This window comes from Thunnus thynnus, chromosome 21 (assembly GCF_963924715.1).
Source record: "Thunnus thynnus chromosome 21, fThuThy2.1, whole genome shotgun sequence".
Classification (NCBI taxonomy): Eukaryota; Metazoa; Chordata; class Actinopteri; order Scombriformes; family Scombridae; genus Thunnus; species Thunnus thynnus.
The window spans coordinates 990,183-1,017,063 of record NC_089537.1 but is presented as its reverse complement, the minus strand read 5'-3'; the positions used below and the strand labels follow the sequence as shown (position 1 = coordinate 1,017,063).

General features: G+C 38.5%; 1 protein-coding gene and 1 long non-coding RNA gene across 11 annotated transcripts; one reads left to right on the top strand and one right to left on the bottom strand.

Annotated features, from left to right (window-relative positions):
* On the top strand, positions 1–26,881 carry LOC137173331 (NLR family CARD domain-containing protein 3-like). Of its 10 annotated transcripts, XM_067578127.1 has the most exons (16): positions 1–1,761; positions 2,073–2,352; positions 3,569–5,360; positions 7,562–7,735; positions 8,909–9,082; positions 9,878–10,051; positions 11,635–11,808; positions 12,437–12,610; positions 12,960–13,118; positions 13,427–13,473; positions 22,731–22,822; positions 23,230–23,276; positions 23,598–23,880; positions 24,555–24,668; positions 24,809–24,950; positions 26,259–26,881. In XM_067578127.1, exons 2-13 carry the CDS (start codon positions 2,082–2,084, stop codon positions 23,608–23,610), a joined length of 3,291 nt encoding a protein of 1,096 aa, XP_067434228.1. In that variant the 5' UTR covers positions 1–1,761; positions 2,073–2,081; the 3' UTR covers positions 23,611–23,880; positions 24,555–24,668; positions 24,809–24,950; positions 26,259–26,881. The 10 variants fall into 10 exon arrangements, with proteins under 10 accessions (XP_067434228.1, XP_067434229.1, XP_067434227.1 ...); XM_067578128.1 differs by having other exon boundaries at positions 23,598–24,668; positions 24,809–24,913; XM_067578126.1 differs by having other exon boundaries at positions 23,598–24,668.
* Positions 16,307–18,185, bottom strand: LOC137173357 (uncharacterized). Its single transcript, XR_010925166.1, has 2 exons — positions 17,342–18,185; positions 16,307–17,282 (listed from the first exon to the last, which is right to left on the bottom strand). It is a non-coding gene; the product is annotated as an uncharacterized lncRNA (long non-coding RNA).

Sequence of the window (26,881 nt, the reverse complement as noted above, 5' to 3'; positions counted from 1 at the left end):
CGCAGAGTTCAGATAATTGTTGGGTTTGTTGCGCTCTAAGTGTAGTATGAGGTTAATGTATGAATGCAGGGAACTGAGAGTATTGTAAAATGTAATTTTGCTGTGTTGTCTCTGTAGAGTTGAGCAGGATTTTCTTTAAAGTTCATGCAAGCTGTGCTGTTCGCGCGCTGATACCCAAAGCATTATGGGAAATGTAGTTTTTGTTCTAGAAGCCACACATGACGTTTGTTTGTATTGTTAACTTAAATATTTATGTTGGTATTATATCCTGCAGTGTAAAGATGGTGGGTAGAACAGATTTTATTTATTCATTTTGATAATTTTATGTTGTTTTATAAACCCTTGTGAGATAGACACCTGTCAACGAGAGGTTCCTTGATGTTTATTGTCCCTGTGCTCTGTGTGTTACTGCAGGTATGCCTTTAATTCCACTATACCAACATCTTACTCATTGCAGCTCAGGTTACTACACAATTATACTGTTTCCATAAAGTTGTTACCTCTGGTTATGTGTCCAATGTACGTGATGTATACCGTAGAGTCAGAGATGTAACTGAGAGAAGCAGAGAGAGACACCTGTCCACGAGGGGTTCCTTGATGTTTATTGTCCTTGCGCACTCTGTGTTACTGCAGATCCCAGTAAATATTCCCAGAGAGAGAGCAGTTGTGTTGCTGTGGTTTTGTGACATAACAGTCATCTGCCACCTTTCATGAAAAGTAATAGTCTTAAATTCATAAGTGTTATAGGTTTGAGGAGTGTGTGTGAATAAATCCATCCAGTTAGCTGGATAACATCATAACAGCTTTGTGGCACAGGCCCTCATGTATACCCAACTTTGGCTAACTGAACAGCGAGACTGCTGTCAGTCTGTATAGAGACTTTGGAACAAAAATGAGAAGACGATAAGCAACAGGCAAACAAAATACAAACATTTAGTTAAATGCCAAGCTTTGGTTTTCGGTAAGTTTGTAGTTTCCTGAACATTTTGTGGTGACAGTGTGACCCACCATAACTCATGGTCATCAATGACTAGCTAATGTTAGTGGTGCGCTAGTGTTTATGTGTGTGGATGCTATGTAGGAACTCTCTCTGGCTGCAAGGTAATAGTAACAACATGGTGGAATGTCACTGATTTCAGCATATTCTCAAAAAGCAAGTGGAATGACACAGCAGAATGGATAGACCCATGCACTGATTTTCGTCATGGTAAAAACATGGTAAAAGTGGGGGGGTCTAAACTAATAATTTTAAAAGTTTGGTGGGACTTGTCCCACCCTCATATAATAACTGCGACACCCATAATTAGTTAGACTAGAACCTGATTTATTATAACGAGAGACAGACAGGAAGGATGAAACCGGATGAAAAAGTGTGATATAACAGGAGGATAGTCACTTTGTTTCACTTCTTTCACTCAGGTTTTAATTGGGAAACTGCTGGCTTACAGATCACTTATAAGATCACTTCCTTGACATTTTTGCGTTAAGCAGATGGATTTAGCAGTAGTTTAATTTTTAATTAATGACGAAATCACAAATGTAGCCTACTATTAAAATCCTGTGGTTTGTCCTTTTTGCTTTCACAGAACAAAAAAACACACAGAGTGCACTTTGAGACTAGACACTCATTTTCAGGCACTCATGGTTGACAGCGTTCACACCAGTGTTAACAAACCAATCAAAACATGTAAAGACACCAGAGTTCACTGAACCACAACAAACAGGTGACTTGTGAAAGCAGAAGACTAACTGGACCTTGTGGTCAACTATTGTTAAAATGAACTTTTATTCTTAACATTTAAGCTGGAAAAATGTCAACTTTAACACATACATTTCTGTGGTAACTGAGGAAACTCCATCCAATAGAAAGCCCCGGAACAGCTTCTGAGTAGACTTGTGGTGAGACATTTTTACTGAAGATCCTCTTGAGTTTCTCTGACACTTAAAGGACTGCTGCCAAACTGGGCTTTTTGTCCAATCAGTCAGATCCAGTAGCAACACAGAATGAGTTTCTACTGGCAGACAGACAGAAATACAACTGTTTTCTTATCAATCTTCTCTGATTTTACCAGAGCGCCAAGATGACGGAGATGGACCTCCTCAACATTCTGGATGATTTAATAGATGATGAATTTAAGAAATTCAAGTGGTGCCTGAAGTATGAAAAGGTGGGCGACATCCCACCCATCAAAGAGAGCCAGCTGTCGAGGGCAGAGAGGCGGGACATGGTGGATCTAATGGTGCAGAATTTTAAATTTTCTGGAGCTGTGGAAGTGATCAAGAGCATTTTAAAGAAGATCAGCAGGAATGATCTGGTGAGGAGGTTGCCAAACATCGGCTCAGGAGCAGAAGGTCAGTCACAGGAAGAGACAAACATGACATCACATCCAGACACCAGATCTATAAGGAGAAACACCCTGTCTCTTTATATCTGTCATAAGTTTAGATGTGTGTGTTTAGAAGTGTTTGGACAGTTACACATTGTTTTTTCTTCGAGCTCTGTGCTTCAGCACCAAATAAAATAACTAATTCTACATTAAAGTCTCAGCTTTAATTTGATTAGGTTTACGTCAACATAGAAAGAACTGTGTGGGAGATATAGACCTTTTAAAACATAGTGCCTAAATAGCATGAGTTCAAAAGTAATTGGAGAGATACACATGAAGTCAGATTAAACAATCATATAACTACATGAAATGATGCCCATAGTAAATCTGGTAATATCTCCTCCACTGACCAACAGACACTGACAGCTCTGTGATATACAGTACTTAGTACTTCCTGGAGGCTGTTTTCACACTGTGCAGGTAATTTAGGGAGTCATCATTGGATTATTGAAAGATTGTGGGTGCAACTGTGCAAAACATGAATGAACTCTCGTCAGGTGGGCAGTGATGTAATTCTGATGGGTGGTCCTACAAGTACCTGTTATTGGTTACTGTAATCCGGGTTGTGGATCAGAGAAACTGAGTGTCACTATGAATTAAATATGGAGTACAAATTAAATATATTATTTTATTATATTTATTTTCCTCTAGTAGATTTCTCCTGGAGAACATCAATTTCTTTGCCATGTATACATGTAACATGTACTTAATAAAAGACTGTAAATAGGGAAAATGAAGCAGCTGAATGAAAGGAGTTTGTGTTTTAAGTCCAACTAAAGCTTAAACTAAAACAAAGTATCCTCTAGAAGTCTAAAGTTGGTTTCCACCACTTAACATTTTACCGTTTTTTGAATGCAGACACATTCATGTTGTGAGGAAAAGTTCTGACTCAGACAAACGGAGCAAAACAGAACAAAAAGACAGGACTAACAACATCTTCTACCACTAATAAAGATAAAATAATAAAGTCATGCTTTGAGAATGAGGTCAGTGTAGAGGAGAAATCTGATCACTGATTTGTTGCTTGTACACACAGATTTACAGTAACCAGGTTACTACTGTGAATGTTAACACTTTCCCTGATAACTCACGTAACCTGGTTTCTCTGAGTAACCTGATTTACGTAAGTGCATGTAAACACACTGATAGATGTTCAAATCTATATTTTTCTTCTCTTTCAGCAGATAGTGATCTGCAGGAGGTGTCATATAAATATAAGATCAGTCTGAGGAGGAGATGTCAATATGTGACTGAAGGAACTGATGATGCAGGAAGTGGAACCCTCCTCAACATGATCTTCTCTGAGCTCTACATCACAGAGGGTCAGAGTGAAGATGTTAATATCCAACATGAGGTGTGGCAGGTTGAAACAGCTTCCAAGATGGAGACCCTCCATGACAATCCAATCAAGTGCCATGATATCTTTAAAGTCTCACCTGACCAACAGAAACACATCAGAGTCGTTCTGACGAACGGCATAGCTGGCATTGGAAAAACCTTCTCAGTGCAGAAGTTCACTCTGGACTGGGCAGAGGGCTTGGAAAACCAAGATTTCAGCCTGGTGATTCTGCTTTCGTTCAGGGAGATGAACTTGATCAAAGATGAGCAGTACAGTCTCCTCATGCTGATCCATGATTTCCATCCAACATTACAGAAGGTCACAGCAGAGAAGCTCACTGACTATAAAGTTTTGTTCATCTTTGACAGCCTGGATGAAAGCCGACTTTCACTGGATTTCAACAACGCTGAGGTCGTGTCTGATGTCAAACAGAAGTCGTCGGTCAACATGCTGTTGACAAACCTCATCATGGGGAATCTGCTTCCCTTGGCTCACGTCTGGATAACGTCCCGACCTGCAGCAGCCAATCTGATCCCTCCTACCTGTGTTGACAGGGTAACAGAAGTACGAGGCTTCACTGACATCCAGAAGGAGGAGTACTTCAGGAGAAGATTCAGTGATGAAGAGCTTTCCAGCAGAATCATCTCACACATCAAGACATTCAGGAGCCTCCACATCATGTGTGACATCCCACTTTTCTGCTGGATCACTGCTACAGTTCTGGAGCACATGTTGACTACAGACCAGAGAGGAGAGCTGCCCGAGATCCTGACTAACATGTACTTGCACTTCCTGTTGGTTCAGACAAAGAGAAAGAAGCACAAATATGATGAGGAACATGAGCCGAGTCCACAGGAGCTGACGGAGGCTGACATGGAAGTTCTTCTGAAGCTGGGGAGGCTGGCGTTTGAACAACTGGAGAAAGGAAACAGCATGTTCTACCAAAAAGACCTGGAACAGTGTGGTCTTGATGTCACAGAGGCCTTGATGTTATCAGGAGTTTGTATAGAGATCTTCAAAAGAGAGAATGTGATCTTCAAGAAAAGAGTCTACTGCTTTGTTCATATGAGTATTCAGGAGTTTCTGGCTGCAGTCTACATGTACCACTGTTACACAAGCAGGAACACAGAGGTACTGAAGGACTTCCTGGAAGAAGACTACTGTGACTCATCTCTGGATGACTTCCTGAAGGGGGCCGTGAAGAAATCTCTCAAAAGTAAAAATGGCCACTTGGACCTGTTTGTTCGCTTCCTTCATGGCCTCTCCCTGCAGTCCAACCAGAGTCTCTTAGGAGACCTGCTGGGTCAGACAGAGACCAGTCCAGAGACCATCCAGAGAGTCATCTACAACCTGAAAACAATGAGCATGTACGATATCTCTCCTGACAGACGCATCAACATTTTCCACTGTCTGATGGAGATGAATGACCGCTCAGTACATCAGGAGATCCAAGAGTTCCTGAAGACAGAGAGCAGATTAGAGAAGAAACTCTCTGATATTCACTGCTCAGCTCTGGCCTACATGCTGCAGATGTCAGAGGAGGTTCTGGATGAGTTGGACCTGGAGAAGTACAACACATCAGAGGAGGGAAGACAGAGACTGATCTCAGCTGTGAGGAACTCCAGAAAGGCTCGGTAAGTCTAGATGTGATTAGCATTATAAATCAGTGTAGATTAGTAGTTTAGTTCTTCAAATATTAATAATATAAAATTCCTATTATAGTTAAAATAGTTCTCTACTTGTTTACAGCCAAAATAATGTCAGTTATATTTAGTCACATTCTTGAGCTGTTTCAAATGCAGGAAGAAGGAGTTCATGTAATAAATAATAAGATTTTTAGAGCAACATGTCTGATTTCTTATTGATTAATTACAGACTTGACTGAGTCAGACCTGCCAACCTGTACGCATTTTGCGTACACTTATACTCTATGAATCTGGGGTTACACCATGGTTACATTACATAATCAACGTTGTTGCAGTGGTACCAACTTGTTAATCACAAGGTAGCCACCCCCTAAAGCATACGCTACTTTAACTTCTATTTTACTTTAAATGGGACCATAATTTACTAAATGAACCTCATGCTGTATGCAAAACTTGATTTAGTGATTGAGACCATAAACTCATTAGGAAAGTAGGGTCATAGAATTGTACTTATTTTTGCAAACAGTGGAGTCACCCCCTGCTGGCCATCAGAAAGAATGCAGGTTTAAGGTACATTGGCTTCACTTTTCAGACCGGGAGCTACCCACTTGCTCTCCATCAATAAAACAAATTGACTAATGACAGTTTACCTTATACAATAGCTTTTAATATCAGTATCATGCCACACTGTGTGAACGTGGAAGCCTCCCAAATCAGTAAAGCCCATGTATTTCTGTTTCACCTGTCAAGCTCTCAGATATGTCTGCTTGCTTGTGAGATTATATTGACTGGAAGGTCATAGGTTTTCTGAACAAAATGAGCTATAGCACTCACAGGTTTGATATACATTTGACTGATAAAACAAGTGTTCTAACCATGAATGCCTGTGATTCAGTAGTACAAACATTAGCTAACAGCGTAGCTAACAGGTTGTTGCTAACTTTGGGGCTACATAACATATTGCTGTCTTTTCAACTGCTGTATCGCTGACACAGAAGTTTTCATTATTTTAACTTAACCAGTGTGCAGTGTGTACAAAGACACTAATAGGAGGAGGAGGGGACATTTCTCTTTATTTGACAATGTTTAAAGTAAGGTTAGACTTTGCTGTCGGCTTCCAGACTCATTTTTGGAAAAGAGAGAGAAAGAGAGAGAGCAGCTGTGGTAGAGTAAGCTAGATAGCGAATGAAGAGAGGGAGCGCTGGTAGCAAGAAAGCCGGTGAATCAGATCAATAAAACGTTATTTTCTGATTGTTTCACAGTGGTTACATTCTAGAATGGAGGGGAGAGAACTTGAGTGTGTGTAGGCACTGTGTAGTATATAACTTCAAAAAATTTTTCAAAGAAACGAAGCACCTCCCATTGCAAATTAAGTACAATATGTAAGGAGAGTTGTGATTTCTTCTATAGTTTCAATAGCCATGTTATTGGATCACTATACCATTAAGTAATAGCATTCCTATAATAAGAACAATTGTATTAACCAGCTTTATTGCACCATAGCCACAAAATAGACTGTTTAGGCTGGTTAGGGTGTTACAGCTACATTTTCATCATCTTTTCAAATTAGCTGAAAATCATATTTTCAAAAATCAAATTCATCTTAAGTTTGATTATTGTGCAGGAGTAAACAATAGAAACTATATAAATGTAGCGGTATTGGTGGGTTAGTGTGTAGCCTGAGTGAAACTGTGTTCCTTGGTCCTCTGTGTTTAGGCAGGTGAAAGACAAATGGATAAACAGGCATAAATTACCAACTAACAGTATTGGCATCTGCAGATATTATGTAAACAAACTATCTCTCACTTTTTTGTGTTTAAATGCTAAATATATACAAATTATGTACAATGATTGTGCAAACAGCAGTGATTCACTTCTGATGCATCTAGGTCGTCGAAGTGGTACTCAAATATTTCATTCAGGGTTGATAGGTCTGCTAAGTCTAGTAGCACTTTATGAATCAGTGTTGACGTGAATAGGTGTCTGAATGTTGTGGTGATATTTGGATGATGTCTTTAGAAGGCTGACATTATGATGATCCACAATAACACAATGATAAAGTCACTCTACTCATTTTAGGTAAAAGCTCATTGATGAGGACATAGTACTATAACTATACATTGAAAACCTGAAAACATCTGATTGGATTATAAATGGATTTTTATCTACATCATTTATTCTTTATTCAGCTTGGAAGGCTGCAGTTTGTCAGAGATCAGCAGTGCTTCTCTGGCCTCAGTTCTGAAGTCCAACCCCACCCACCTGAGAGAGTTGGATCTGAGTGACAATGAGCTGCAGGAATTAGACGTCAAGCTACTGTGTGATTTTCTGGAGAGTCCACACTGTAGACTGGAGACTCTGAGGTCAGTTCACTGACTGTTCCTTCGACCTTGATGTTTAACAACCCAACCTAATTTACATTTACATAACTTGCATCCATTAAATATTTTTTTATGTTTTTCATATTTATATTAGCTTTTTGGCTTATATTAATTTTAATGTGTTTTAATGAAAACTGTCTTATCATTGATATTGATCATTCAGAACACACATACACACACACATACACACAGAGGGACACAAACAGATCAGTGTTAACATGAATTGGTGTCTGAAAATTATGCTGACCTTTGGATGATGTCTGTATAAGGCTGATATTATGGTGATCCACGATAACACAATGACAAAGTCATTATACTCATTTTAGGTAAGAGCTTATTGATGAGGACATAGTAACGTTGAACTACACATTTAAAACCTGAGCACATCTGATTGGATTATAAATGGATTTTTATCTACCCAGCGACAACCAAGAAACCTGGTTTCTGTAATCAGGGTCAGGGGATTACAGACACTTGGTTTCCACAGGTAGATTTCTCCTGGAGAGTTCTGATTTCTCTGTTATGTATCAGCTTTTTACATGTGAGCATGTGCAGAATAAAAGACTGCAGACAGAGAAAGTAACAGCAGAGCAGCTGGATGAAAGCAGATATAATTACACAAAGCGATGCATCCTCATATTTAAAATAAGTCTACCTGAAGTCCAACTAAAACTGAAACTAACACAAAGCAGCCTTTAGAATTCCAATTAAGTTGGTTTCCAGTGCTAAACATTTAAATATTTGTTGAATTCAGACACTTTCACGTTGTGAGGAAAAGCTCTCTGTCCTCTAACTGTGCTGTCAGTCTGCTCCAACACAAACAATCACACCAAAAACACAAAACAAAAAGTCAGAAAGCAGAGTCTTCTCTCACTAATACAGTTCAAATCGGTGAGCATCGCTTACGGAATATGGACGGGTTTAGTGTAGAATTGTGATTACTAATCCGTTGCATGTACACAAGGATTTACAGTAACCAGTAACGACAGTGAATAGAATGCAAACACACTAATTGATGAGGACACTCACTCTGCTCATTTTAATGAAAAGCTCATTTATTAGGACATAGTGGTGTTGAACAACATATTTAAAACCTGAACACATCTGCTTGGATTATAAACAGATTTTTATCTACGTAATTTATTCTTTATTCAGATTAAGTGACTGCAGTTTGTCAGAGAGCAGCTGTGCTTCTCTGGCCTCAGCTCTGAAGTCCAACCCCTCCCTTCTGAAAGAGCTGAATCTGAGCTACAACGAGCTTCTGGATTCAGGATTGAAGCTGCTGTGTGATTTTCTGCAGAGTCCACGTTGTAGACTGGAGACTCTGGGGTCAGTTCACTGTTACTATTGTTGATCTTAATGTTTAACAACTGAGTCTAATTTATGTACATACATAACTTACATCCATAAGTAAATTTACTTTTTTCCATATTTACAATTTTTACTATACAAAATGTAGTCTTTATTTATAAATGATTCTTGATTAAACTAGAATATGTCCACTGTTAGTTGTTAAAGTATACATAACTTACATCCATTAAGTTAATTTTCTTTGCAGTTATAAAAGAAGACTGATTCTTGAAGAGACTTTAGAAAATGTCCAGCATTAGCTGTTAAAGTAAATTAATGTTTATATTTTTTGGTAAAGAATTACATCTGTATAAAGAACATCTTCTCAACTAATATCTGTTTTAAATTGATCAAGTTTACTTGCTTAAGGAGAAATATTTTTTTATTTGATTGTGTTTTAATGAATAATGTCTGATCATTGATATTGATCCTTCAGAACACACACACACACACACACACACACACACACACACACACATACACAGAGGAACATAGACATCAATGCAGATGTTTAAAGTATGAATGTAGTATTTTTATGAATCAGTGTTGACATGAATAGGTGTCTGGATGCTGCGGTGACATTTGGATGATTTCTGTAGAAGGGTGACACTGAGATGATCCACAATAACACAATGACAAAGTCACTCTGCTCATTTTAATGAAAAGCTCATTGATTAGGACATAGTAATGTTGAACTGTAGCTGAATTTAAAATGTTGACACATCAGATTGGATTGTAAATTGATTTTATCTACATAATTTATTCTTTTTTCAGATTGTGGGGCTGCAGTTTGTCAAAATTCAGTTGTGCTTTTCTGGTCTCAGCTCTGAAGTCCAACCCCCCCCATCTGAGAGAGCTGGAGCTGAGCTACAACAAGCTTCAGGATTCAGGAGTGATGCTGCTTTGTGATTTTCTGGAGAGTCCACACTGTAGACTGAAGACTCTGAGGTCAGACATCATTTTTTACTCCTGTGCTGAGATTAATATCAAATGACAATTATGGTGACATTAAACTGCAGACATTAAGCTGATATGCTGATTCACACTGGGTATCTTAAGGGTAAAGTCTATTTTCTTCTTCAGTGTTTTAGTCCATTGACTGTGTCAGAGCAATGCTGAGATGCACATTTAAAACCTTCACGTAACAAGAAAAATCTACACTGGACAATTCACTCTGAACCTCTGAAACTCTTGATTTTTACATTATATTGTACATTCACTTTAAATTTGTACTTTAAATTTAAACCAAAAAACTCAGTCAGACAGCAACAAATATAATATCCAGTATTCACTTGTTTCAACACTTTATGAAGATGTGGTAAATGGACTGTACTTGCATAGTGCCTTTCTAATCTCTCTGACCACTCAAAGTGCTTTTTTCTTATGCAGTGCTTATGCTGACTGATATATTTAAACACAAGATGCAGTGATTTTGTTATGGCAACACCATTCCATTGCATGTAAATATTTTAGATATATTGAACATCCTTTTCCTCCTACTTTCCCAAAATCTATCCTGACATATTTGGTGTCTTTGTAAACACTGGGATCTTGAGTAGAATCTGAAGCACATTCCTGTGGGTTTTTTACTTGTGTTTGGCTGCACAACATGAGTTTGTAAAGATGGAGTCACTGGTGGAGTTGGCAGAGTTTAAGAGGTGATGTCAGTACATCTATACTGAAGTAGCAGCATGTTATCATTAATATTGTGGTGAGCTTGCATGGAAGAATGTGTCATGGGGCAAAGATCTCAGTTCTTAAAGCAATTCCTGTGCCCCATACACCGCACAACCCCAGGAAATGCTGTTTTATTTAACAACAGAAGACACACACACTTAACATGAACACTGGCCAGAGGTCATCAGTCACTACAGAAGTCTTGGCCAGGGTGGTCACATTGCTAGTTAGACCATAACGATGTCCTGGCCACACAAACACTGAAAACCACATAACACAACAATCAAAACATGAACAAAACTGTGGCTTACAAGGTATAGCAGGTTGTCCACTAATCAGAAGGTTGGGATTCCATCCCCGGCTCCTCCAATGTTTATGTCGAAGTGTCCATGGGCAAGATACTGAACACCAAATTGTGAGTGTTTGGGTGACTGGGTGAGTGAGCATTAGAAACACTGTAAAAGCACTTTGGATAAAAAGCGCTATATTGCTCCTGATGAGCAGGTTGCCACGTTGCATGGCAATCCCTGCCAACAGTGTATTATGTTTGTGTGAGAGGGTGAATGTTGACAGAGTACTTTGAGAGGTTGGTAGACTAAAAAAGAGATGTATAAATGCAGTCAATTTACAATTTACAATTTACATCACTAAAAAAAATGATTCAAACTTGAATATTAACAGTCCCGTGACCCCTTGCAGTCAGATCTGTGAATAGTTAGTGCGACCACATCCTCTGGTTGCTACAATATTAATGAGAACTCTAATATACTGTTCTACATACTTTGAACAGATCATGAAACACTGAATGATCTCAACGTTGCCTTCTAAAGTGCCATCATTTATTTTTTATTCAGATTGTGGGGCTGCAGTTTGTCAAAGAGCAGTTGTGCCTCTCTGGCCTCAGCTCTGAAGTCCAACCCCTCCCATCTGAGAGAGCTGGGTCTGAGTGACAACAAGCTTCAGGATTCAGGAGTGAAGAAGCTGTTTGATTTTCTGGAGAGTCCACACTGTGAACTGGAGACTCTGAGGTCAGTTCACTGTCTGTCTGTTACTATTGTTGATTTTAATGTTTAGCAACTGAACCTAATTTATGTACATTCGTAACTTTCCTCCATGAAATCGATTTCCTTTTTTCCATATTTAATTTTTTTACTGTACAGAATTAAGACTGTAGTCATAAATGTTTCTTGAAGAAACCAGAATATGTCCACTGTTAATAATATTTATTATTTTTGGTAAGGAGTTACATCTGTATAAAGAAGATCCTCTCAACTAATACCTGTTTTAAATTGACAAAGTTTACTTGCTGAAAGAGAAATATTTGTTTATTATACTCTTTAATGTATTTTAATGAATAATAATCCTTCAGAAAACACACACACACTCAAACACACACAGAGATCAATGCAGGTGTCTAAAGTCTTTTATGAATCAGTGTTCACATGAAAAGGTGTGTTGTGGTGACATTTGGATGATGTCAGTAGAAGGCTGACATTACGATTATCCACAATAGCACAATGAAAAAGTCACTCTACTCATTTTAGAGAAAAGCTTATTGATTAGGACATAGTAATGTTGAACTACACATTTAAAACGTGAACACAACTGATTGGATTATAAATGGATTTGTATCTACCTCATTTACTCTTTATTTAGATTGTGGGGCTGCAGTTTGTCAAAGTTCAGCTGTGCTTTTCTGGCCTTAGCGCTGAAGTCCAACCCCTCCCATCTGAGAGAGCTGGATCTCTGTAAAAACAAGCTGCAGGATTCAGGGGTGAAGCTGCTGCGTGATTTTCTGGAGAGTCCACACTGTAGACTGGGGACTCTGAGGTCAGTAGTGAGATGAAGTCAGTCCATGTTGATGAGCCCATTTATTTGTCTCAGAGGAGATATTTTGAATGATACAGTGAGCATGCAATCAAAGATTCAGTATTTCCAGGTGCAGTGAATACTTTCCTACATTAGTGAAGGTTTGAGAGGAGAATGGAGCAGAGCACTGAAGTCACATTTTCATTAACAGATTGACATCAGCTGCTTCATTCATGCTTCACCATCATTGGCTCTTTCATGAGCTTCTAACTATAACTGTAACTCTACTTGTATTTCATATGCTATAAATGGTCAGTTCCCTGATGTAAGTGTCTCTGACTGAAATATTTTAGTGTCTATATGTGTCTAGGTTCTCCAATTCTAATGGTTCACTCGTCACATTGGCTGGAAACCAAAAGATGAGTGGTTATATGGAGGAACAGGACAAATCAGAGTCTCCAGGTTCCACCTGTGTGTCCAAACATCATCCTCTAGACTTCAGTGATGAAGCTAGATCCTCAGACTTAAAGTAAGAGACTGTTTCTATTGAAAGCAGAAATGCAGCTCAGTAATTTACCTTAATGTGAGCAGGAACTTTTGCATATCTTAACATAAATTTAAATAAAAAGAGAACTTAATCTTCCCTTCGAGGAAATTTTCAGAGTGATGTATATTTGGAGTGTAAATATTAATATTGTGCTTTGGGATGCTACACAAGTCCAGATTAACTCTCCACTTTGTGTAAATTAACTCACAGCTTGATTGGAAAGTCTGAATATTTGTACCCTCTTCATAAGACAGTCCAGATAACTGCTGTGTTTGTATTTATTCCTGCAGGGTGGAGGACAGACAAAACAGTGCTACACCTGACAGACATAAAGGAAGTGAGTGTTGGCACTACAACCAATTCAAACTGCAATTGTGACATGACAAAATACACATCTAAAGACAACTAGTTGAAATTGAGTCTGTGGATCCCTGTGAAGTATGTTTCTGACTAAGCTCTGCCCACCAGTTTTTATTCCACGTTGAATGCACCATGGTGCATTAACTCACTTATCAGGGATTCAGAGTGAAAACAGTCCTGAGTTAAACCATCACAGGAGGCTGTGTTGGTGGGGCGTTTAGGTACAGGTGAGACATAAAATACCACCCAGGAAGTCCAATCATGCTTTTGAAGGTTTATCAGATGCCAAAACACTGCACAGCGATTTGTTATACAGACAAGATTTTACATCTCTGGAACGTTATCATGGTGGAAACTATTTTTTTTGTTGTGACAATTGTGAGGTAAACTGTAAAAATAGGGCATTCACATTACAAAGGAATCCACTAGGAATGTGTGTTTGCATGTATATCCTTTGTCAACACAGCTTCTTGCTGGGTGAGGTCACGATGGCAGGGAATTAGACTCAGTATCACAATCAATAAGAGTGCAAAGGTACAAAGGAGGAATTTGGTTAAAAAACTGTAAATAAAAGGTTTGGAGGTTCAATTCACAAATAAGTAAGGCTGTAGTCTCCTGGTCGACTGGTCGATTAGTTGGTCGATATGCTCTTGTCTGACCAAATTCTCATTGGTCGAATAGTTGCTGTGTTACTTTTATAAGGAGAGAAGTGCTACATCAACAGCTTTCAAGGATTAATCCATTATTTCCTGCAGTGGGAGGGACAGACTAACAAATTATCTGTGAAAACATCGGTGTATTCAAAACACCCCCGATGTTTTCACAACTTTGGCCTTGCCCAAACTAATGGAGACTGCTGGGTATAACTGTACTAAATGTTTACTGAGCGTTTACTGAGCATACTGAACGTTTACTGAATCAGCATTTCTCCTGTAATCATAACAATGAGAACCCCTGCCACGAGGCTAAAAAACATTTTTTTAATGCCAAAAATAATGCCAAATATCCATTAATTCAGAAATCAATAGCATTTGGGAGCCTCTGTGCAGCGCTGCTCTGAAATGTCAGTCAACCTCTGTGTCATTACCTAGGAAACTATTGATAGCTCCGTTTAGGAATGGGCTAGTTGCACGGGATGACGTATTTCTATTTCCGGTTTCTTGAGTGTGTGCTTGTACACTTCCGGTCCCGGGATACAAGCGAGAAGAGAGAACGGGTATAGCTCCTTTCTGTAATTTCCTCAGTCCCCCAGCAGTCACTACAAAGTCTCCTGGCTGAAAATGCCTGCTGCACACTCGAGTGTTTTTCGTAGGGCTGAAGCTGTCCCTACAGATCTTGGTTAGCCACTGAGCTCGTACTGCACTATCAACATCTTTTGTTTCCCCAAGTGTTGGAAAAGTGAAAGGGGTTAGCTCCAAAGTTAGCAACAATAGGTTAGCCTAACCTGAAGATGCAAAACAGAAATAGAGAACAGAGAAATGTGTCGTTACTTAGTTCAGGTAACAGGTAAAGCTTCCACCCTGCTGCAGCAGCACTTCACCTCATGTCAGAGTTTAGACCTCAGTTACAATCCACAAGCCACAAGATATTATTGCTCTTATAATGAATCAAAGATCCACTTCTGGATTTATTATGCAGCCTTCAGACAATGTTACAGAATTCTGAGAGGTTGTATTTAAGAAAGAAAAAAGATGTATTTTAGATACATCTGGATGAAAAAATATTTTGTCCGCTGACTAAAGATTTTTATTTCCATCATACAGTGCACCATTTCCTTTCTAAATAAAAACAAAGAGCAGCCCATCAGCTACCTAGATAGGAAACTTGAAATTTGGGAAAATGGTTAAAAATCTTTTATATCATTCAGTGGATTAAATGTTTTCACCCAGAGGTTTGGAAGAGTGTTTTAGGATTCTTGAAATACATTTTAGAAAAAGGTTTGTTATAAATGACGATGGTTTCTCAGACATCACAGATTGTCTGTTGGTTAAACTGATGGTTATCTCTGTGTCCATTTATGTGAAAAGTGGCAGTGTTGCTCTGCATTTTAATGAGCGTAAGCATGATGTTAGCCATCTCAGATTTATGGGCATACAGGTGGTTAATATGCCCAAACATTGAGGGGAGAGGTACAGACTGTTGCTCCAGACAGAAGGTTTGTGGATTAATTTTTTGCGAACTCTTACATCTAATGGCTTAAATGAGAATTTTTCTTTGACATTTTTTTTATTAAGAAGTTGTTTCCGAATTGCTGGCTACCTAGATAGCCCCTCCCCATCTCCTGCCATGTAGAGATTTTATTAAAATGTTCATTATTTCTAAGATATCTGTTTAAAAGTGACTGTTGGGTTATTAAACAACAGTCTTTTCTCTGGTTATCTTTCAGGTCCAGGAAGGGAAAATCTGCAGAAGAATCTCTCAAAAACTGACAGCATCCCACCAGAGAAGTTACTATTGAAGGTTCGGACAAATTTTATTAATAGAGTGTCTGTAGCTAATATACACAAGCTGCTGGATAAATTCCTGGAGCTTGAGATCATAAATGATGAAGAAATGGAGTTTGCCGGAACACCAACCAGAGCAGAGAAAGCACGACAGGTGATCGACATGGTGCGAAGAAAAGGAGAAGAAGCCTGTTTAGCTCTGATCAATGCTCTCCGGGGGATTGATCCATTTCTTTCAACAGCGTTGAACTTGATATAGCAGAAAGTCTCACATCATCATCTGTCCATGTTTTCACCCAGTAATTAATTCCAGTGGCCTCTACTCTGCTCAAACAATACTTTTTATTCTGACTCCAGAATTTAAAAAAAAAAAAGTTTCATTTAGAGGTCAACCCTTTGCTCTGTTCTGTAAATTAAACACAAAAGATTGAAAACTTATCCTGTTTGACTCATTGAATACTGAAACATGCAGTTGTGAGATTACTGAATATGTGTAATGTTGGAACTTTCAGGGTTAATAAATGACATTTATGTCCCAAATCATCACCACTGTGGTTGTGTTTTCTTTTCAGGTAATGATGAGAACTTTCGATTGCAATCAGTGCAGGTTTGAATTCAGTCAGCATCAAAAGATCTCAAGATACAAAGAAACCATCGATACTGAGAACATCTGAAGGAATAAATGTTCTTCCTCCTGCTCCATTTACATTATTAAGTCTCCTTTCAACAGTTTCATTTTAAGACTGAGTTGGAAAATAATATTAGTTTTCAAGTTTTCTGGTCAGTGGTGAAAAGTTTGAGAACACATTCCCAATATCAACCCGTTTCCACCTACAGACTCTTCTTTCTCAACAACCTGTGTAAAAGTGTTGAGTTTAAACTGGAGGAATTTGGGGGATTGATGGGGTTTTAAAATCCCACCAACCCTGATTCCCTCAGTTTTACCATCTGTTTAACATATATCTAGACTTTACTTGAGTACATTAAAAAGAGCTGTTAAAATCATTTATTATTTGTATTACAGTGAAACAGTAAAATATATAGGATCTTTAAAGAAAATGTACAGTAAAAAATAGAGGAGTTTAAAAGCAGAAAGAATTAACAAATAAATCAAAAACTCTTCAAAGGTTTTTCAGTGTATTCATAACTTCATCATTCTTATCATCTGGAAAACACTAATCCAGACAAACTTTGGCAGTTTGTTAGTTTAAAGAAATCAAATGAGGAGTTCTGTGTTTGCACTCACTCTAAACAATATTTTGTCCCACATGTGGACCTGAAGCTTTCAAACATGAACAGTAACTGGAAAAAACTTGCAGCTGAAGGGTTGATCCAGTTTTATCTGTGAACACTTGCATGGAGCATTAATGATGTTTAGAGAAGGCGTCTTTGTTTCACTACATACAATATTCTTCTGTATGTGAACACACAAACACACATGCTAAAAAAAGATTTTTGTGAAAGTTTTCAGCTCAGTCTCAGACAGATGAATAAGCTGATCATTGTCCTGCAGCAGTGAGTGTATGATTTAAATATTCCTGAACTTCTGTGAGAACATTCATTTATTGTAGAGTGAGAACATGCCTCTTTAACACTCCATTCATGATTAAAGTCAGTGTTTGTTTTTATCCTCCAGACTAGTTCTGGACTGCAATGAATGTTTACTGAAGACTCTCAAGAGTCAGTTTAGCGGACAGAGAAAACCTAGTTTGGACCAGGACGAGGTTGTTTCCAGGAAACTGGTCCCACTTGGTTTGCTTTGTAACAGTACAACGTCTGACAAACACTCAGGGATTTTGAGATGATTTCATATAAGATTGTCTCCACTTAAAACACCAGATGGCATCATGATATCACAACTACAGACTTTACAGTCATTCCTACTTCAGCTCAAGTTCAGGGTTTTGGAAAACTGTGGATCCAACTTGCACAAGTCAGTAATCAGGAATGATCTGGCTGCTGTTCCTTTGTTTTTCACCATGTCAATCACAGCTCGAGCCTTATAAGCCTTGGATTTTGTTCTGGCTGACTCCATTTCCTCTTCATTGATAACACCTTGTTGAAAAAGTTGCAGCTGGTTTAGAATAAGATCAGACACTCCATCAACAAACTGTGTCCGAACTGAGAACAACCTCCTTTTTGGTGATAGACTCTCAGTCCTTGCTAGACTCTCTTTATCTACAGCAGCATCTGACCAACAAGAGGAATCATTCAATCAAACTTTATTTGTATAAGACCTTTCACACAAGTGAGTACAATTTAAAGTGCTTCACAGATAACTGACAAGCTGATAATAAGACAGAGCAAATGTAGACAGTAAACAGCAAAACTATCTGAGACTAATGCACATGAGAAATAGAAATTATGAAAATGTATTAAAATAAATGCTTAAAAAATATAATAACAACAACAACAACAACAACAACAACAACAACAACAATAATAATAATAATAATAATAATAATAATAAATGTATCTGACAGAGTAACTACTGACTTTACAGATTAGGACTTTACCTACAAATTTGATTATATGATCATTTAAAAAAATATATGCATTTATTTAGATGATAACAGTGTACAAAGTAGTCCAAAGTATCCCCATATGACCATCTACACGTTTATGTTTCAGCCATAATATAATATAAAACTTTTAAAAATCTGAATGTTTGGAGTTAGAAAGAAGTGATGTTAGCAGACCTTTGTAGCTCCTCATCTCTAGCTAGCAGCTCCAGGCTACATTAGCAGCTACTAGCATAATACACCACAATCTGTGCAGTGGAGTGAATGGAGTTGCGTTGCATTGTGGGTAATGTAGGCACCAGGTTTTGACAGGAAAGAAGAATGTGTAAAATAAAAAATATGATCTCTCTGGTTCTGCTGCATTTATTTCGATCCTGTTTTATAAACTGTCCATCGTGAATCTGACAGTGTTATAGGAAAGCAATGCTGAATGGTGGAGTGCTCTTTAGTTATGCATTCATGACGCTGGCTGTATTACTGATTCTATGTCTGAAGGGGTCATAGTGATGAGATTGGATGGTTAGAGAATGTTGGGCCAGCTGTGAGCAAGGACACATAAAACTGTAAAAAAAAAAAAAAAAAAAAAAAAAAGATAATTTTTAAAAAATGTATAATAGAAGCTCATTCCATGTAAGGCAGTAAGAGGAAGAATCCTTCAACAGTGTCTTGTTCAGAGACATCTGACAGAGAAAAAAATACTTGCTGTGAGGTACAGCCACAGTTTCTTCCTTTCCTGATGTTCAGCTGATGGAGAGAAGTCGAGCAGACTCCAGGAAATGTGAAAACAGGAGGCAATCATGATGCTCTACTATACATTGTGTAAAGCACTTTAAACTGCCTTTGTGTATGAAATTTGCTGTATAAATAAACTTGCCTTGCAGGTTTTGGCATCTAGCTCAACTAGAGAAGACAGGATGACATAATCAGCAGCTGACCTCTGACCTCCAGTTTAAGCACCAGGAATGACGATGGTGAAGTGTAGAATCTCATCATTATTATTTTCCCTTCAGGTTTTCGCAGGACAAACAGCTCAGCGTCCAACGTTATCAGCTGACCATTCATGAACTCCTGTAGAGGTATGTGAGATAAAAATATAAATTTATCCTTAAATGTGCTGTAATACCAGCAGAGGGCAGCACTTCATAAAAACATGATACTGTCCACTGAAAGTACTGTAAATATGAAATGTAACCATTTAATATGAAACACAGACACCAAAAGCCTCACACTTGGAACGTGGCTGCAAAACATTTGTTGTTTGCTTTCTCAGAGGATGTAAATGTATTCAGCTAGAATTCATGTGATTATGTGGATTATCATGAGTTCTGCAGTGGTGAAAGACTGAAACTATGAAAATAACCAAAGTTGTGACCTGTTTGTTCAAGCAGTAGATGATTTACATTTAATATGCACATGTACAAAAGTCATACTGGTAAAGTGTCATGAGATGAGAACTGAATACATTTCCTTCATATTTAAAATGTCTCTTATTTTCAGCAGGAGGCATAATAGTGAAACTTAAAGAGGAGCTCTTGAAAACTCTGCAAGACTTAACTGAAGATGACTTTCTAAAGTTCAAGTGGTTCCTGGAGCAGGATAACATCCTGGAGGGCTTTAAAGGCATCCCAGTGGCTCAGCTGGAGAAAGCAGAAAGGCAGGAAACAGTGGATCCAATGATACAGAAACATCAGGGTCCTGGAGCTCTGAAGCTGACCGTGAAGGTTTTAGAAAAGATCAACAGGAATGATCTGGTGCAGCATTTACAAAACTTCTGCCCAGAACCAAAAGGTAAGTTAGTGGAAGGAATCTGAAAAGCAGCGTCACATGCATTTCATACATTATTACATGAGTTATGAGTTACAGTGTTCTATTAATAGTAATGTGTTAACAAAAACATGTAAAATAATGTTAGTGATTGATTTGTCATTCTTTATGGAGCCACCTCCATCAAAAAAGATAAAGCAGCAGGATAAAGAATATTTCTTTAATGATTCACAAGCTGAAATAAATTTGGTTAACTGGCTGAAAACATGAAAAAACAACAACTCTGTTCCTTTTTTTACCTGCCATATCCTTGTTGTTGGCTGCAACCAGTCATTTGTTAGTCTCACTCTCCATCTTACCCTTACTGGGAAGCAAGAGCCCAAGATACCTGAACCTCCTCACTGATGAAACCCCAGAACCAGAAGAGATCATTTAACTTTTTACAGCCTCTTGGACTCTCAACTACTTCACACTTGGTTACAGATAAGATGAGACTTTATTGACACACAAAGCTGCTGCTGTACAGAACCAAATAATTCAACATTACTACACATCACACATCTCATAAATATGTGATAAAAAGTACTGAAAATAAAAACTAAAAATCAATCAAAACTCTGAATTCTGAGAGCCTCGAAATAAGTAAATCACTTAAAAAAGCATTCAGCAGCTTGTTTGTGAGTCACCAGATGTTTAGAAATCAACTCATTACTTGTAAAGGTCCTGGTTCAATGAGACCAGCAGACCTACAGTGGACACACTTTCTCATTAATATGAATATGAAGGTGGTCTGGGGTCTGTACACCAAGGCCTTTACCTTCATCCACCATCTGACTGGCAATGCATCAAACCCCAGTGATCCAGCATGTTGTTTTTGGGTCTAGTTTGACTGGACCAGATTGGTGCCGGTTTTTCCTTTTCTGCAGTTATCAGGAATGATCTGGTAAGGAAGTTGCCAAACATCAGCTCAGGAGCAGAAGGTCAGTCACAGGAAGAGTCAAACATGATATTACATCCAGACAACAGATCTATGAGGATAAACAACCTGTTTCTTTATATTTCTCATAATTTTAGAAACAGTCCAGACAGTATTTGAGCAGATAAACACTTTTAGTTCTTCAGGCTCTGTGCCTCAACACATTCAATTTAAGATAAAATAATTGATACCACATTAAAGTCACAGCTTTAATTTGAGTAGGTTTATGTCAACATAGAAAGAACTGTGTGGGAGATTAAGACCTTTTAACACATAGTGCCTAAATTGCAGGCGTTCAAAAGTAATGGGACAGATACACATGAAGTCCTGGAGGCTGGTTTCACACTGTGGGTGATATGGGGAGTCATCATTGGATTATTGAAAGATTGTGGATGCAACTGTGGAAAACATGAATGAACTCTTGTCAGGTAGTGACGTAATTTTGAAGGCTGGTCCTGCAATGTAACCATCAGGCCCGGACTGGCAATCGGGATCACCGCAGATTTTTTTTTTTTTTTTTGACCCTGAACTCAACAGGCCCTGCGCGCTGTGACAGCCAGGCGGGAGAATTAGAGAAAGAGAGAAAGAAAGGAAAAGTTAGTAGTTACATGTTTCTTTTGGCAGTAAGTGCATTTAGAGGCTAAATGACTGAGCAGCAAGATGGAAGATGGGGCAGAGAGGGAGAGAAAGAAAAAAGAAAGGTAAATAAACGTGCTGGCTAGCTAACGTAGCTAATGTTGCCGGTGCGTCATCATCGTCTCTTGTCAATGTTAAAACAGCCAAGAAACTGGACAATCAATAATAAAAGTGGTTGTTCCCTTTATAATGTCCTCAAAATCATTGATGGTATATTATCATATCTTTAATTTGCTATCTATCTATCTGTCTGTCTGTCCATCCAGTTTATGTAGGCCTCCCATAAATTAAACTTGGTTTAGGGACGGTTGTAACAAGGCGTTACAACCGTCCCAGTACCACCAGCCATTTTTTCACCTCATGTGAACTAGCTTGACTGCAAGCTGACACGTTAGCCATTTCTATTTTTAGCGTACAAAATGGTGATTCAAATAGTACTTGTTTGTATTCCTGGACATTTGATCTCAGGACAGGATTTTGTCCTTGTGTTCAAATGTCCAAAGTCATGGAATGATGAATTAAAATGTTTGTTGACAGTTTGTGCAAAACAAGAAACTTTTCTTCACTGCAATGATTTAAATAATACAGTAAAAACACTTAATGGACATTTTGTAAATCGAATGTAACTTTGGTTTTAGGGTGAATTTTTTTGTTAAAACGTGGTTTTGACTGAAAAATGACTGATGTGCTTTGTCTGAACCTTTTTACAGTATTTCTTTGCCATTTTTACTGGAAGGTTTTCTAGTAGAGACTAACAGGAAACATGTAGCGAAAGTCTCTATCGAGCCTTAAATTGTGACTTTATGTTGCAGCTTTCTGTATGAGTCTAACCCACTGGACCACAAGGATGTCCAGAAGTGAGTTTAACATCTGCTGTGTGTCTGCTTCTCAGGACCGTCCACATCCAACACAACCCTCAATGTGTCTGAGGACAACAGAGAGGATCAGCTGGATCCTGATGATCCAGAGAGGTTGTTCAGAGAGGTAGAGTCAATACAAATGTCCATTTTCTACTTTAAAATGTTTATTAATTTGTTATTGATCAGACTCAGGTTCCTCCAGAGGTTAATACTCCTTACATCTAAACTCTCCTCGTTTCCTCTCCTCTCACTCGCTGCTCCTTCCTCCTCCATCAGAAACTCCTCATAATTCATTTCCGCCTCCTCGTCTGTGAAACCACCAGCTTCTGTCCAACGTAGTCCTGCAGGATCTTTCACTGAAGAATGTAAAGTTAAAGAGCAACTGATCATTTAATCGTGAACAACTAGTGATAATCAAACCAAGTGATGAATAAACAGTACAGAGTGCAGGTGGAGTAGAAACTGAAGCAGTGAGGTTCATGTCCTGGTGGTCAGTTTCTGTAACTAATGTTGTCACTTTCTACATTTTAGGACTTCAGACCCAAAGTGCTGACTGAGTTTGCAAACATTTCATACAGGTAACCAAAACATAAGATGCAGAATATTTCACCTGACAGTGCTGTCAGTCAGCTCCAGCTGCCACACTGTGAAACCATGGATGGTAAGCTGATTATTGTGCTTTGTGAGTTTTATTAAAACAACGATAAGACTCCTGTTAGCGCACCGACACTAACAGACTTCCCACCCACCAACACTGACAGTCATGTTGGATGATTTGACCGACCTGGGAAACTGTTTAATTCTTCACTCACCAGACTGAGTGTCCTAGAAATCAAATAAAATGAGCACTAATATTATAATGAGGTTGTTGTTAATAAAATAAATTTGTGTTTTCACAGCTCCGCCCCCTGAAGGTCTGCTGTCTGTCGCCCACATCGCTGATGATGGAATGAGCATCCTGGAGCCGCTGGAGATTACAGACACTCATGTGGTTGTGAACGTCCCTCATCTCTCTGCCTTTGGCCTGGTCTGGGATCTCGCTATATTTCTGAACATCACAATACGAATTAATGGCTGGGTTCTGCTGTTCCTCTGACCTCCAGGCAGACATCATTGAATACTCAATGTATTTCTGCTGCAGGACAACATTCCTCTGGACGAGATAAAACTATCTGTCATACAGTATGTGCTTACCATCAGCCTGAACTCATGCTTTAAACCACAGCTGTTTCCACAACAGGCTGAACAGTCAGCTACACCTCACTCCTCTATACCTGTTACCAAACCTTATCAAGCTATAGTAAGAATAATTCAGAATAATAATGATCTGAACTGGAAATCTTCAGATTGCTCCTTCGTTTTTAATTTTTTTCTGGGTTATCTCTGGAGTACATTATTGTCTGTCACAGTGTCACTTGTGATACCAGCACCAGCTGGTGTGAATATTGAATAGTGGGCTAGATTAATATAAAATTAAATATCTAGGTATTCCATATGGCAGTGTGTTGCTGCCACCATGACAAAATAAATATTTGCTCAGTTTTTTATTATAAACTTTTCTTGTTTTAACAGATATTTTTCATGTTATTCTGAGATATTTTCTTAACTTAAATAATTAACATATAACTTTATCTATATTTTCAACATAAAACTGCTTCTACAGGATCTCCTGGACAGGTAAAAAGGGAAATCCTTTACAAACATTACAATGACGGAGGCTTGTTTACTTCCACCTACAACTCGTCTAGATTCATCTATAGATGTCCAGCATGTACAAGAACAGAATATGAATAATGCAGAGAAGTCACTGTCTATCTGAGAATAAACGCCATAATAAAAATGTCTTATCACTGAAGGTTAAAGCCAAACAAGGAGAAGCTGAGTACATTGAGAGCTCTTCTGACTGTAATCTCATCGATGGTCAAAGTTACAGTGTTCACTGTGATGAGGCCTCCACAATACAGCCTGAGGTGAGTCAGTTCTAAAACACCTCTAATGGTTACAATCTTAATTATTTTATGTACAATTTTGGAAAATAGATTCACAATCAGAGTACGAGATACATTTTTTACAACAGGGATGAAAATTACCCTTTGTTTCTTGTTTTCAGCATGAACAATTTTGCCCAGAGTATCTTCCAAATTTCCACCCAACATTTGAGGTTTTCCTCCCCATAAACCAAGAGGAAGTGACTTTGATGGTCAAAGACAAAAAGGTTAGACCAGTGTGGAAACGTGTTGTGAATCTAACAGGTAAATCTTTCACTCTGCTGCAGCAGCACTTCACCTCATGTCAGAGTTTAGACCTCAGTTACAATCTACAATCCACAAGACATTATTGCTCAAATAATGAATCAAAGATCCACTTCTGGATTTGTTATGCAGCCTTCAGACAATGTTACAGAATTCTGAGAGGTTGTATTTAAGAAAGAAAAAAGATGTATTTTAGATAAATCTGGATGAAAAATATTTGGTCTGCTGACTAATGGAAAATATTTTTAAGCAATTTCCTTTCTGAATAAAAACAAAGATGGCAGCCTGTTAGGTACCTGGATAGGAAACTGAGTTGAAATTTGGGAAAATGGTTAAATGGTTAAAAGGGTTTTTTTCATAATTCAGTGGATTAAATATTTTTATCTATATGGTTAGAAGAGTGTTTATAGGATTCTTGAAATACATCTCTCTATATAAAGCAAGGAATCTCTGTATGTTTGCTGGGGATATAAAAAGTATCTCATAAACAACATTGCTTCTACATTGATTTGCTTCTTCTTCTGCCCGTTAAGTCAAGAAGTGGAAATATGGACAGCTTATGGACAGTTTATGGGACACACACTGTAATCTTTAGGTATTGCGAAACCAGCCTGTTCTGAACAGGCACTGCACTAGTGCTCAGTAATGTTGAAAATGACACCTGAACTTTGCACAGCGGCACATAAACCACACACACACACACACACACACACACAGGGGGGAGGTGTCTGGGTTGAGAATGATCACTCAACTTGAGCTGAATTCTCTTCCTCCTGCTCCTCACAACATCTTTTTGTGACAAAGTTAAGCAAACTGCTTTGCTTCACCAGGGTTTTTATCTTAACTTGCATTAAAGGCAGCTAACTAGCGGACAATAGGCTTCTGTTCCTCTGTGCAGCAGCACAGACTGTAGACTGAGTGAAAGAGGAGGAGCTGCTCACAATCTGGCATTTGTGGAATGCACTGCCACTCAAAAAATCTGACCTATCAACATCATCATATGGTAAACAAGGGGCAAAAAACAAGAATTGTTTTATTGGTCGTGTTGTCACATTTGAAATAGTACTCAATGACTGCTGTTCACTGGATGATCCAGCAAAAAAGGAAGCCTTCGGAATGGCACCCACAGCTCTGTGTCAGCCTACAAAATGTTGTGGTGTTCAGTAATGAAAATAATTCTGATTTGTAGCTCTAAATCAGAGCTCCTGCTGCTGCTCTGTGGGTGCAGCATTTTATTTTGGTCCTGTTCTTGTCACCTCTATGAGCTCTCAGCTGGTTATTGAACACAGGTACTTCTTCATCTTCCAGGTCCTGGTCCGGCAGAAACTCAGAGTGTCCCTGCAGAAACAAAGCTGAAGTCTGTTCGGACACAGTTTATTGAGGGTGTGTCTGAACCTGTTATACACCAGCTGCTGGATAAACTCCTGCAGCGTGGGGTCATAAATGATGATGAAATGGAGTCTGCCGGAACACTGAACAGAGCAGAGAAAGCACGACAGGTTATCGACATGGTGCGAGGAAAAGGAAGAGATGCCAGTTCAGCTCTGATCGCTGCTCTCTGTGAGGTGGATCGGTGTCTTTCAACAGAGCTGAACTTACAGTAGCAGAAAGTCTCCCTCCAACATCTTCAGTTCTCAGGTGTTTCTTTATCATTAAATGTTTTGTAAGAATCTTAAAACTCACAACACTGTGCTGCAGCAGAATTCAGGCTTTGAAATCAAACAACTAAATTCTGTGTTTTCATAATGTTTGAACAAAAGGTTTCATTTCCAGGTCGACTCTGTGCTCTGTTCTGTAAATGAATCATATAAGTTGAAGACGTATCCTGTTTGACTCATTAAATACTGGAACATGCAGCTGTGAGATTAATGAATATGTGTAATGTTGGAACTTTAAGGGTTAATAAATCACATTTATGTCCCAAATCATCA